Source organism: Crocuta crocuta, unplaced genomic scaffold, assembly GCF_008692635.1.
Source record: "Crocuta crocuta isolate KB4526 unplaced genomic scaffold, BGI_CrCroc_1.0 scaffold457, whole genome shotgun sequence".
Classification (NCBI taxonomy): Eukaryota; Metazoa; Chordata; class Mammalia; order Carnivora; family Hyaenidae; genus Crocuta; species Crocuta crocuta.
This window is the reverse complement of record NW_027531318.1, coordinates 2,317,018-2,331,344: the sequence shown is the minus strand read 5'-3', so window position 1 is coordinate 2,331,344 and position 14,327 is coordinate 2,317,018. Positions and strand designations below refer to the sequence as shown.

Sequence of the window (14,327 nt, the reverse complement as noted above, 5' to 3'; positions counted from 1 at the left end):
TTGTTTCAAGTTTCCTGTAGGGCCAAGCAAAAGAGACTGAGATATCTCTTCCAGAGAACATCTCCAGTGTGCTGTTCAGTGAAGTTCAGGGGAAGATAATACCTACAGTGGAGAGTTGACAAATAGTTTTTGAAAAACAGTATTAAGATAATATATGACACTTCCTTCACACAAGAAAAGGACAAGGAAAGATATGACAAAGTACAATTTTCTTTTGCAAATTTTCATCTTCCCTGGCTTAAAATTAAGTATGCAAACCCTTGATTTAAAGATGAGTTAGTAAAATATAATTTTGTGATATTGTCAAAGACCGGACCCCGTGGCTGACTAATAGACCCAGAAGGAGAGAACTCAAAGCACATTATTTTGGCTTGAGGTTCATTCATGACAAGACACTGTATGCTTATATCAATATTTACTGTAACACAATTTACACATGTTCTCTCGTAATTCAGAGAGATGTTTTTCCAAAGGTAATATATAATATAAGTACAACAGCAGCAAAATCATATCTTATGCCTTATGGGAAGCTGAACTGAGCTATTCTGTCTTCATATAATTCTTTAGTTAAATCCTGTCAGTACAAAAGGCTTCTCGGTAGTATTACAAAGAAAGCACAGCACTTGTGATAAGATTTTCTTGATATAATTGTTTTATAAGCTTATACTTTCCTAAGAAATAGTAATCACCAGCGATATATGAAAATGATACCATAAGGAATATTGAATATTAAAGTCTCTTACTGTCTATTGCAGCTGTTCCCTTACTTAAATCATTTCATTCACATAAATTCATATGCAGAAGTGAATGAGACACAGAGATATTTCAGTGGGATTCCAATTTCATGTGTTTTACAGGACAACAGGGAATAAAATCAGAGCTTTTATCAAAACATGTTCAGGCTGGTACAGGTTTGCTCTGCTGCTACTTGGGGAACAACGAGGAATCATCTGACTCAGGGGAGGGCATATCTGCATTCAGGATGCTGGTCTTGAGTAATTTTCATATGTTTTAAGTGCCCCTAGAACATCCAATGTTCATCTGTGAAGGAAAACTTTGAGAAGGTGTTACAAACTCTAAGTTATTTTAAAGGGGACTGAGAATATGATATATTCTGCAGCAGAATTTAAGTCCTAGGAGAGAAGAAGCGCTAGCTGTTTTTATTCACTGCCGTATCCCAGGGACCTAACAAATTTCCTGCATAAAGTAGATTAGTAGATGCACAATAAACGTCTGCTGGAAGAGTACCATCCTGCGAATGTAAGGTTCTTCAGGTTTAGAAAAAGACCTGAGAAAGAACAATATGCCTGTGAACTTACTGTGGAGAATTTTCATTTAGCACATTACAGGACTTGTATTTTTTTTATAATTAAAAAAAAATGTTTATTTTGAGAGAAAAAGAGTGGTGGGGGAGGGGCAAAGAGAGAGGGAAACGGAGTCCCAAGCAAGCTCTGCACTCCCAATGCAGGGCCCAATACAGGGCTCGAACCCATGAATCATAAGATCATGACCTGAGCCAAATCCAGCATTGGACACTTAACCAACTAAGTCATCCAGGTGACCCTACAGGTCTTATATTTAAAAAATCAGTTAATAATTTTTGGCGACAAATACAAACTCTACATTTCAAGAAAACCATTCCAGTAGCCTATGCTGAGGGATTAGCATTTATATTTATTTTATGAAAGTGAATTTTTTATGGTACTGTTTTCCTTCCACTCTGAAATTTTAACTTACAGTTCATTATTCCCTTGTTATAGAAATTAATTCACTAATCAATGTTAACAAATTTTCCATTTGAAAAATAAAAACAATAAAGAAATAATAGTCTACAATCTTTCCTAAACTGGTCACCTCTACATTGAGTACTCAACTTTCATTGCAAAATAGGAATATATTACAGGATGGCACAAGTGATCAAACAACCTGAATAGCTCACTTCATATATATATAACCTAGATTTTTAAATTAAGAAAAACACTTAAACAATTTAGATATAAGTTTCAGTTTCTATGATTCCGTAGGCATTTTGTTTTGGATGATTTAAAAATGTGGGGGATTGAACACTGATTAAAAACAAAAAGAAAGTCTACCTTTTTTGAACAAGCTTTGCTCTATAAATTCTCAGCTCCCACCTATTTCCTATAGATGGCCCATAATTTTTAACTGATCTATGAATCTTTTTTTTAGGTTCTAATATAATCACATCAGTATATAATGTCTTTTAAATAGTCAAATGCCCCATTATGCAAGAAAGTATGTTTTTACAATTTGGGAAAACATGATCATAACCATCAAGAGAGGATATTCTTCCTACTGGCTCCTAATCACACACTTGCTGCATGGATTAAGAGCTGGCCATGGCATTGTGCAATAGATAGCACTCAAAAAGCATGCAGCCAAGGGGAAAAGAGACTTACACTTTTGACAATGTCACAACAGAAAGAGACTCTCCCCTTTCAGGGACTTTGAAAAAGGCATCCTATTTTAGATAAACAAACGAACAAGGCATTGTTTCATCGTTTCTCTCTCCTAGATACAACACTGCTGAACAGAAGAGACAGCCTGGCTCCCAGCAGGAAGGTATGGCCCTGTTTTCAAGAAGACAACCCAGCTAAAGGTGCTTTTAAGATCCCAGTGTTATTTGTTAAGTTGGAGGTAGAAATACCAATGCCCACTTAGGGATGTTTTGATCACATAATTAAGAGAGAAAATCATAGTCCACAGACATTATAATAAAAAGAGCAATGATAATTTATAGTATTTTGAAGTAAAGTCCCTGAACCTTCCATTCTTTGTCCAATGTTAGGACAAAATCTTAGTCTTATTACAATTTCAAATGCTAGAAAATCTGTCTTTTTACTCTTTACACTTTACCTCATTGCACTTGCTTATTCGCCTCGCAACAATGAGCTGGATCATTCCTCGCTTGTTCCCTTCAGTGGACATAGACCTTCGGAGGGTTTCCATGGCATCTTGGTTTGTCTTGCCCAACAGGGACTCTCCATTCACTGCTATCAGTTGATCATTCACCCGAAGCCTTCCATCCTGGGAAGAAAACAGGTAGAAATAAGGCTATTAAATAGACTGTTATAAAAGAAGTTGCTTTCTCTTTAGTTAAAAAAAATAAAAAATAAAAACAAGGGGGATAAAAGGGGACTTTAATCCTAATGGATTATGCCCAATTGAACAGGAGCACAATAATGTCTAAGCAGCCACTGCAGCCTGTGTCTATTTCAATCATTTATACATCCGTAAATCAAGTCATTATCATAATCTGTTTACCAAAATAGCATACTAATTCAAAGGACACAAAGTGATACTTTCTTGCTTCCAGAGACACCCATAGAGGTTATTTACAACCCAAGACAAGAAAAAGCTCAAGGCTGTTACACAATTGCAGAGAGGTGCCCCCTTAATAGCCAGGAAACTTTCTCTAGACTGGGGAATAGGGAAAGTAGTCTAGGTAATCCATAGGCAGGGGAGGGGGAAGAGGAGCTTTACTGTGGGGCAGCTCTGTGCCAAAACCTAAGCTAAGTCTTTGCACAGATTATCTTCTTTCAACTACAACAAGTATGGGTTGTAAATTCTGTGAGACAAAAAATGGGGACTTGAAGCTACGGATTTCATTCCCAAATGAGAGATCACTGAGATTTCTATTAGTTTGATCACACATGGGCTACTGTGAAGAAAACAAAAGACATTTGGTAAGTGTTACATGGTATCCGAATATGTCACTCCGAACACACCATTTCAGCATAAGGACTATTTTGAGCTGAAGGCAACTAAAAATGGCCTGGAGAAGATGGAGAAGAAGCTCTCTGCTCTTCCGTTTTCTGACTAAATGCATGGCATAGAGTTCCTCTTATGAAGATGTCTCCTCTCCTCCCTCAAACCAGTAAGAAAATGGCCCTCGTCACCAGAGACAGAGACAAGCGCTGAGATGAGTCAGCTTACAAAACGGACTGTGCAAAATAAACCTTATCTTCCACTAGTTTCTGCCATATGCTTACCATCCCATAATTTACGGCCCCAAAGCCCAAACCCCCTTTTCCTTGCCTAACCACTGCTCCACAATTCATTGCCCTTTGCTAAAATGGTATCTAAGTTTCTCAGTCTAACCATTTCTTTGGGTTTCCTATCTTTCCTGTAGAGCTCCTGTATGTGAAAAAATTTAAATATTAACATCAATAAAATTTGTAAACATGTTCTATTCATCTGTCTTTTGCCAGCCACAGGAAAAGAACATAAGAGGGTAGAGGAAAGTAATTTCCCCGTATATATGTTTCAAAATAGGAATAGGGTTGTAGTTAAAATATTTTTGTTAACGCACATAAGCATTAAAATCTGCTTACTTTAGAGGCTGCTCCTCCATTAATAATGGACTTGACGAAGATTCCCAAATCCGCATGGTTCTCTTTGGACCGGTTACCTTTGACACTGACACCAAGACCCGCTGATCCTGAATCATTAAGTGGAACTTCAAACGTCAGAAATTCCCTGGTGCCATCAGGTGTGAGAACAATATCCTCATCTTCTGCTTTCTAGTAGGAAACAAAATTGCACGGCACGTTATATTCCAATGTTCCTTTCTCATAGCTGTTTTTAAAGACTAGAAATGAGCAGTCTGTAATCCTCACAGCACAGTATTTCCACCAAAGTTCCCTGACAAGATCCATGCTAACAGTGCATCTGCACCCCCTCCAGATGATTCCTGGAGCCAGCTGTTAATATTTTCATGTGGCACTTGTTTCAATATTGAAACAAACTCAAACCAGATTCTGAGCAAAGTAGGGAAAAATACAGCTGAAGACTGAAGACATGTAGACTCCTAGAATTTGGGATCTTTTTTTTTTCTTGTCGTCTGTTTATATATCCTAAACCACAAGAGGAAAACAGTAACAGCAGGAATCAAAATAAATAAATATAACTCATTTGTCCTTTTATTCACGAGGAGTTTTTGATGTTATTAACAGTTTAATGTTCACTAATGGTATATCATTTTATTCGCAAATAATAGTAAGTTCTGATGATACAGAGTCAGCAAAATGAGGTATTCATTTTCAGAAAGCCACTAGAGAGCTTTAACCTTCAACATCTGTGAGACAGAAACAACATTAGAGAAAAGCTTTCCCCAATATTGTACCACATATGATACAGTGGGGGATAATATCTAAGCAATCCGGCTTAATTAATTAGTTGTATATGCACGCTTTGATTTCATAACTGCAGTCACCACTGCATAAGAAGACTGTTTCAGAACACAACACATTGAAGTTTAAGACTCACACCCATCTCCCCTAATAGCAAGAAGACATGAGAGCTGAGAGTATATAACCTGACAAACTTCAGGGAGGCAGAAATTTCGGTCACCAAAAAAGGTGCACACGACGGATGGAGCAGTCTGTCTTCTGACTCCTCCAAAGTAAACCCACCCATGACTAAGACTTTAACTTCTTATATCTCTATGCTGGTCATCTTCACATCGGTAAGGACAGAATTCTTTTTCAAAGTTAGTATTTTCAACCATATAACAGCTAAGTGGCACAGAGTCTTAAAATCACAGCTAAATGCCTCAGCTAGTCCTATGACACATTTTTGCTCCTCTTTTTCCAATTTTGGAATATTTCTCCACCATCCACCTGGTCACTCAAACTGGAATTATCAAATTACAATTGAAAACTGGTTAAATATCTAACAGTATGTAATTAGACTATACTATATAATGTATCCTTTAAAGTATGCTTTTAAAAACTGGTCAATCACACATGTAAAAGTAACTTGTTGCAGAGCAATGTGGGTAGACTTCAACTTTTTTTCGGGGGGTCCCCAAAAGTTTTTTAGTTTTTCTAATACCTAAAACTAACATAATAATGATTTTTTTTAATTTGGGGATTTAACATCTCCACCAGATGTCATAATTTTTAAGTATAGCATTTATCAATAAAAGATTATTTTTTAGATTAGCATAATACAAAAGATATGTTTTTTAAATCCCCAAATCCATAATAACATGAATTGTAAAGTAACATTTTTAATTTACTAATACCCAATGTTAGCATTTTATAGTAAGGCATTCTTTGTGCCATCTTTGCAAAAGGCAACCTCATAGTTACCAGGACAAGGCAAGTTTCAAAAAACATAAAATAAAATCACTAACATGTTAAAAACAGGAAAACTATAAAAAATGCAAAATAAGAACAACTTGAAAAGATACGGGCAATTGCTATGTTTACTATACAAAAGCAAATACATTTCAGTGTCAAAGTCAAAATCAAGCCTAAGCCTGCTCGTTATAAAAATGTTTATATTTAAAGTATTTCCAGAGAATAATTATAGCTCAAATAAAACCAACGTATTATTGAGGAGAAAAAAATATATCAAATACTCATCTCAAAATATTGATATCATAGCATGTATTTACCACATTAATTCTAATATATCTATTGTGCTTTATAAACTTTTTACTCATATGGTTCAAATAAACTAAAAAGCACTAAGAAGTGGCGTTGTGTGAATTAATATAGCTATCTCAATATAAAATCTGTTTTTATTTTATTTTTATTTTTTTAAAATTTTTTTTAATGCTTTATTTATTTCTAGGAGAGAGAGAGAGACAGCGTGAGCAGGGGAGGGTCAGAGAGAGAGGGAGATACAGACTCTGAAACAGGCTCCAGGCTCTGAGCCAGCTGTCAGCACAGAGCCCGAGGCAGGGCCCGAACCCACAAACCGAGAGATCATGACCTAAGCAAAAGTCGGACGCTTAACCAACTAAGCCACCCAGGCGCCCCTAAAATCTGTTTTTAAAAACAATGTATAAATAAATGCTGATGTCTGAAATACAAAATAGTATCAAAACAAACCATAGTCTCCTTCAGAATTACTTCAAAACATACTTTCTGAATCAGAACCAGTATTTATATTCCTGGAAAAGTTGCATTTAATAAGACATAAAAATCCAAGATGGTCCTTAGCTGGGCACATTTAGGTCTGATCACTGCGTACATCTGCTTGACTCAAATCTGGAAGGTTCTTAATTATCATTTACTGATTTAGATCTTCAGCTTGACTTTTTAATGTTTACTGATTTTTAAATTTCCATAATGTTTTACTAAGGCTTAAAATTCTCATTTATTTTTCTACTTGAAAAATCAAGATAAGGAGCTGACTGAATATATGAAGAAAAATTTTAATCAAGTTGGAATCATTTCCTGACATGCCCTACTCTGAACCTGTCTTAAAGGAGACTATTTTCTCCACAGGAAAGTTTCATTTATTATGAAAACTGCAGGATGGGAATAATACTTTTTCAGCCTTCTTATCAAGTGTTAAGTCATTATTACCATTAAAAACATTTAAGTGAGAGATTGTACTTTCCTTTGATGTTTCATTATTAATCCATTTGGCTCTTGACATAAGACTGAAATTAATGCCAGCGTTTAGAACTTAATTTTCTGGCAGCAAACTGATTTAAAAAATTTGCTCTTCAAAAACCATTTTAAATGCCACTATATTATAGAGAACTTTTTACAGAGTCTTCTAATATGGAGATCTCTTCATTCTGATACAAAGGAGAAACTAATTTTCTATCACCTTGATTGTTTTCCATCCAGATTCTGTATTTTACAACCATTTCTTGAGTTGAATTCTTTCAACAACACACAATAAATGTGTTTTAATTTGCCTCTCAAGCCAATTTGTAAGTGACCAGGTCACTCAAGTACATATCATGCCCCTCATGTACACACATATGAACATCCCAAGTGGTTTTTTGTATTGATGCAACCTATCATGTTTTCCTTTAACCTAGTACCCAAACTGACATTATTGCTTAGCATATTAGAAGTAAGAAACCTGCTGGAAAGGCACTATGAAAGCTGTCTACTTTCCCACTATCCTCAGAACAGCAGAAAAGATGCACACTTATATCTAAAGTGATACAGAAAAATAGCACAACTGTGCTCCACCAAAGCCCAGCCAGGTTCCCTTCTTCCCCAGACAACAGTCCCAATAGCTGTGGGAAAGAGCTGGCTCACAGGTCCCTTTGATCCCAGTTAATCTAGAAAGAAAAGAAAAAAAGTGGGTAGATCTATAAGAGAAGAAATAAAAGTTGTTTATCTTAAGTAGTTGAAAAATAATCATAAGCAGAATCATCTCTGGGCTTCCATATATTAAGATATTAGTAAGAGTGTACAAAATATTATGAAAAGAGGCAAAAGAAACATGATGGATATGCATGTCATATGAGACCATAAAATTACAGATCTGAGTCTAATAGCTGATTGCAGGCTCTGCAGAGAAACAAATGACTCAACAAACATTCTACCATTTGTGAAATAAAAGGAAATAAACATAAATATATAAAATCTGCCTTTAATGCCTGTTAATATATTGGTCTTTGGCCCCAGTTCCTGATACAGAACTCCTAAATCCCTTGGGATTTTCTGGAAGTTAGGGGCATCTTTTGTTCTAATGAGGTGACACTTGGTGGGTTCCTCAGTGGTCCTGGACAGCCTCTTATCACCAGATAATTTGGAACTTTAGTCCAAGCCCATTCTCCAAAGAGAGGAGAGGGGTTGAAAATGGAGCTAATAACTGGCCATGCCTGCATGATGAGGCCTCCATAAAAATCCCAAAGGCATGGGGTTTGGAGAGCTTCCAGGGTGATAAACACATCCATGTACAAGAATGGAAGCACACCTCACCTCCAAAGGGATAGTAGCTCTCCAGCTTGAGAACTTCCAGGTTTTGCCCTGTGTATCTCTTTATCTGGCTTTCCATTTATGCTCTTTAAAATATTCTAAGTGGGAGACAGTTTTGTGGGTTGAGCCCTTAATTTATGAGATCTGACACTAACTCCAGAGGGTATCAGAATACATGGTGTGGAAAACTCACACATCTGGTGTCAGAAGTGTTATGAGTGTGAGCAGAGAAGGAACAGCAAAGTGTTTTGCTGCTCATTGTTCCACTATAATTTACTGACTTCTCACTCCCTTTTCCATGGAGTTAGAATCATTATTACACAAAACTGATGAAGTAAGAACAAAAAGATGAACAATCCCACATCAAGTAAGAGAGATGTGAACAAGCAACTCATTAAAGAAAGATGAGTGGACCAAAATAATAATAATCTACTTGCAACAAAAGACATGCAATCAACAAGACTTATCAAACTGGTGAAAAAATTTGTTTTAAGTAATGAATCTAAGAATACAGAAGGTATAGTGAAATGGGCACTTTCTTGCACTACTGGTGGAGTATACAAACATTTATAGAAGTCAATTTGACAATGCTTATCAAAAGTCTCTACATTTTGTTTATCATTTAACCCAGAAATAGTACTTTAGTAATATATCCTAAAAAAAACTAACAGAGATCAGGAACAAAGGTTTAACAGTTTGGATGTACACTGCTTTAACAGGACAGCTAAAAATTAAAAACCCAAATGTAAGATATTAAGCTGATTAATACCATTCAGCTATTAACGTGCCTTTAGAAAATATCCCATTTGGTGGAACAGAAAAACATTTATGACTAAGAAATTGGGTTTTATCCTGTGGGCTTGCTTAACTTCCAATACTTCACCCACTATAATCCATGATATCCTATTTTCATAAACTGTTTAATGTCTGTCTTCTCAGTAAAAGCATTAGGAGGAATATATCACTCTATCTTTCTGCTTAGGATATGGCATTCGTTAGCTACACGATATGTGCTTAGGACATATAAGCTACATAGGTAAAGAAGAAAATCATTAAAAATACACATCAAAATGGCACTGAAGTCACATAATCGCAGGTGCTTTTTCCCTCCATACTTGACTGAATTTCAGACCATCCACTATACACTGTGTTTTTGTACTATAAAAATCCTACTACATGCTATTTCTTTAATTTTTCTAGCTCTTCAAAAACCCAGTGTGGGAAAGAAGGGATAGGAGGATGGTTATAAATGTTGGGCGTGGGGGCTGGTGCTCAGGAGGGAAATCTTACAGTAGCTCTTACAAAACCATTATGCCCTGGTGACAGAGCATCAGATTCTTAAGCTAATAAAAGTTTACAAAAGATTACATTTATTCAATACAAAGAGATTAAATAATATGCAGTTATCACACATAGGAAAAACTATTTTTGTTTTTAATAAAGAGGAGGATTTTTTTTTTAAAAAGAAGTTATCTTGGTTTCATTTATTTATTGCATGAAAGAATGACCCTCCCAAGTTTCTTTAAGTTATATATTTCAATTTATCCCATATGTGTGATGAATGTTTATACACAGTATCTGTGCTAATATGTTAAGGTTAATTATTCTTATTAGCAAAGCCAAAATGTCACATCTGGCCTTACTGTGCTATGTTTTAAATCAAATGGTGGATGTAAAGTAAATAAAATTTCAAGAATTTGTTTGATTATACAAATACTGATAATGAAATATTTTATAGTTATTAATCTATAATGGCAAGTCATAAAAATCCTTATCAAATTAAAAACTTCCACATGAACCCAAATTGAGGCACATCCTCAAAGCAACTTGCTCTTCAAAAATGAAAATAAAGATAAACTGAAGAAATATTCCAGATTAAGGAGGACAAAAGAGACATGACAACTAAATTCCATACATGGTCCTGAAATGGAAACCAGAGCAGAACTTGATTCATATGTATTCATTCACTCATTCATTCATCTCTGCATGCAATAGAGGATATTAATTGGGGCAAGTGGTACTACAATACTGTCAAATCAATGTTAATTTCATGATTTTGGTAACTATAATGTAGTTGCATAAGAAAATGTCCTTGTTCTTAGGATAGATACACTGAAATATTTACAGAAAAAGGGGAAGTACATATATAATTTATACTCAGTTCAGAAAAAAATATATATATAGTGGGATGAAAAGGAGGAACAAGTAGAGGGAGGGGGAGTGGAGGATGAAAGATAATTATGTATCAAATGTGGTTAAATATTAACAATTAGGGGGGCGCCTGGGTGGCTTAGTCGGTTAAGTGTCCGACTTTCGCTTAGGTCATGATCTCGCGGTTCGTGGGTTCGAGCCCCGCGTCGGGCTCTGTGCTGACTGCCAGCTCGGAGCCTGGAGCCTGTTTCAGTCTGTGACTCCCTCTCTCTCTGACCCTCCCCTGCTCACGCTGTCTCTCTCTCTCTCTCCTAGAAATAAATTTAAAAAAATAAATATTAACAATTAGAGAATGTGGTAAAGGGTATATTGGAGTTCTCTGTACTATTTTTGAAAGTCTAGTGCTCGCTTCAGCAGCACATATACTAAAATTGGAACAATACAGAGAAGATTAGCATGGTCCCTGGGCAAGGATGACATGCAAATTCGTGAAGCATTCCATATTTTTTTATGCTGAGCAAATAAGTCAGGCAGAGAATGACAGGTACCATATGTTTGCACATATAGGTGGATCAGGAGGAACTTAACGGAGGACCATGGGGGAGAAAAAGGGGAAATAGTGGGGGAGAGGGAGGGAGGCAAACCATGAGAGACTCTTGAATACTGAAAACAAACTGAGGGCTGATGGGGCTAGGGGATAGGGGAAGGGGGGTGATGGGCATGGAGAAGGGCACTTGTTGGGATGAGCCCTGGGTGTTATATGGAAACCAACTTGACAATAAACTATTAAAAAAAAAAGAAACACAACAGATGAACATGGGGGAAAAAGGAAGATAAAATCAGAGTTGGCAAACCATAAGAGACTCTTAAATACAGAGAACAAACTGTGGGTTGCTAGAGGGGAGGTGGGTGGGGGGATGGGCATTAAGGAGGACACTTGTTGGCATGAGCACTGGATGTTGTATGTAAGTGATGAATCACTGGGTTCTACTCCTGAAACCAATACTATGCTATATGCTAACTAACTTGAATTTAAATTTAAAAATAAAGAAATAAAAATGATTAATGAAAAAAATTCTAACATTCCAGAATAAAAATTATACATAATAATTAATCCAGAATAGTTTTGCTATACCTAAAACAGTTTTCATTTAAAAAAAATATTTCTACCAGTATAAAAAATCATATAAATTTAAAAATATTAATTTTATTACTATTCACAAAAATGGACAATAAAAATAACTAAGATTGATTTCTCAGGTAAAGCACACCAAACACCAAGAAGCCCCTATCTTACTATAGCAATTTCAAATGAATTCCTTAAACTTAACATAGAGATTGACTATATAAAATTATTATGATATTTGTAATATCATGAAAATATTATTCTATCCCAACTTTGGAGAAACATAGTTTTAAAGTAAGTTTTCATTGGGGCACCTGGCTGACTCAGTTGGAAGAGTACGTGACTCTTGGTCTCAGGGTTATAAATTCGAGCCCCATGTTGGGTATAGAGATTACTAGAAAAAAATAAACTTAAAAAAAGTTTGAGTGATTTAATTCAAGCTTCTTCCTTTGAATTATAAGTTTAAAATAAGTATGAACATTTAATAGTACAAGATGTTATACACAGTATCTGTGCTAATGTGTTAAGGTTAATTATTATTAGCAAAGTCAAAATGTCACATCTGGCCTTACTGTGCTATATTTTAAATCAAATGGTGGATGTATGTTTTGTGACAATAGCAGTATTTGCTGCTCAAAGCCAAACTATTAAGGTCAACATATGATTACTATATGATAATATAACTCTTCATTAAAAAACTACAAAAAGAGGGGCGCCTGGGTGGCTTAGTCGGTTAAGCGTCCGACTTTTGCTTAGGTCATGATCTCGCGGTTCGTGGGTTCGAGCCCCGCGTCGGGCTCTGTGCTGACTGCCAGCTCAGAGCCTGGAACCTATTTCAGAGTCTGTGTCTCCCTTTCTCTCTGCCCCTCCCCTGCTCACGCTGTCTCTCTCTCTCTCTCTCCCCTAGAAATAAATAAAAATATTAAAAAAAAAGAAAAAAGCTACAAAAAGAAAATTTTTGTACACTTTTAGATGTTCTCTAGAGTATCAAAATTAATTTACACTATAGACCTACAGAAGTGCTTATGATGAATTTAACACAAAGAATTTGTATAAAGATAATGATGAAGATATAATGAACCAAAATCTGCTCCGTTCTTAAGCTTCCTATTTTCTTTGTCTGACTTGGCTAGGTTTATTTTTTATTCTTTCCAGATTTTTTGAGATATAATTAATATATAACATTGTGAATGTTTAAGGTGTACAATAGGTTGATTTGGTACAGTGACATATTGAAAAATGATTACCACATTGAAAAATGATTAGCTAACACCTCCACTACATCACATACTTATATATTCTTTTTTGTGGTAAGAACAGTTAAGGTCTATTCTCTTTGCAACTTTCAAGTATATAATTATTATACTATTTATTACAATAATTATCCTGTACATTGGATCCCTGGGGATCTTCATCTTATAGCTGGAACCTTATACTCTTTACCCAACATCTCCTCTTTCCTGCCATCCCCCAGACCCTCGTAAACATCATTCTAGTCTGTTTCTATGAGTTTGAGTTTTTCAGATTCCACATATAAATGATATCATACAATATTTGTTTCTGTGACTTCTTTCATGTACCATAATGCCCTCAAGTCCATCTGTGCTGTTGCAAATGGCAGGATGTCTTTCTTTCTTGTGGCTGAATAACACTCCAGTGTGAGTGTGTGTGTGCGTGTATGTGTGTGTGTGTGTGCACGCTACATGTTCTTTTTCTATTAATCTACTGATGAACACATATTGTTTCCACATCTTGGCTACTGTAAAAATGTTACAATGAATAAGGGAGTGCAGAAATCTCTTTGAGATTCTGATTTCAATTTATTTGGATGTATACTCAAAAGTAAGATTGCTAGCTCATATAGTATTTCTATTTTTAATGTTATGAGAAACCTTAACACTTTTTTTCCATTGTAGCTGCACCAGTTTACATCCCCATTTTACCACGTTCTCCCAACACTTGTCATTTTGATGATAGTCACTATAACAGTTGTGAGGTTATTCTTGTGGTTTTGATTTGCATTTCCCTGACGCCTAATGATGCTCAGTTAAAAGGCCAAACAAAACAGAAATACAACACTTTTTCATGGATCTCCTGGCCATTTGTAGGTCTTCTCTGGAAAAACTTCTATTCCTCTTCCCATTTTTAAATCAGACTGTTTATTTTTTTGCCAAAGAGCTATATGAGTTCTTCGTGTATATTGGATATTGACCTCTTATCAGATAGATGATTTGCCAACATGTTCTCCCATTCTATAGGTTGTCCTTTCATTCTGTTGATTTCCTTTGCTGTGCAGAAGATTCTCAATTTCATGTGACTGCCATTATTTATTTTTGCTTTTGTTCCCT

At 35.7% G+C, this 14,327-nt stretch overlaps 1 protein-coding gene and 1 non-coding gene across 2 annotated transcripts in view; one reads left to right on the top strand and one right to left on the bottom strand.

The window, feature by feature from the left end:
- The window catches only part of PARD3 (par-3 family cell polarity regulator), a 548,282-nt gene that overhangs the window by 239,916 nt on the left and 294,039 nt on the right, over positions 1-14,327 (bottom strand). The window contains 2 exon segments of the mRNA XM_077771780.1: positions 2,878-3,048; positions 4,356-4,544. Coding sequence (XP_077627906.1) covers positions 2,878-3,048; positions 4,356-4,544 — 360 coding nt within the window.
- Positions 11,255-11,361, top strand: LOC144238054 (U6 spliceosomal RNA). The gene has a single exon (XR_013336996.1). It is a non-coding gene; the product is annotated as a U6 spliceosomal RNA (small nuclear RNA).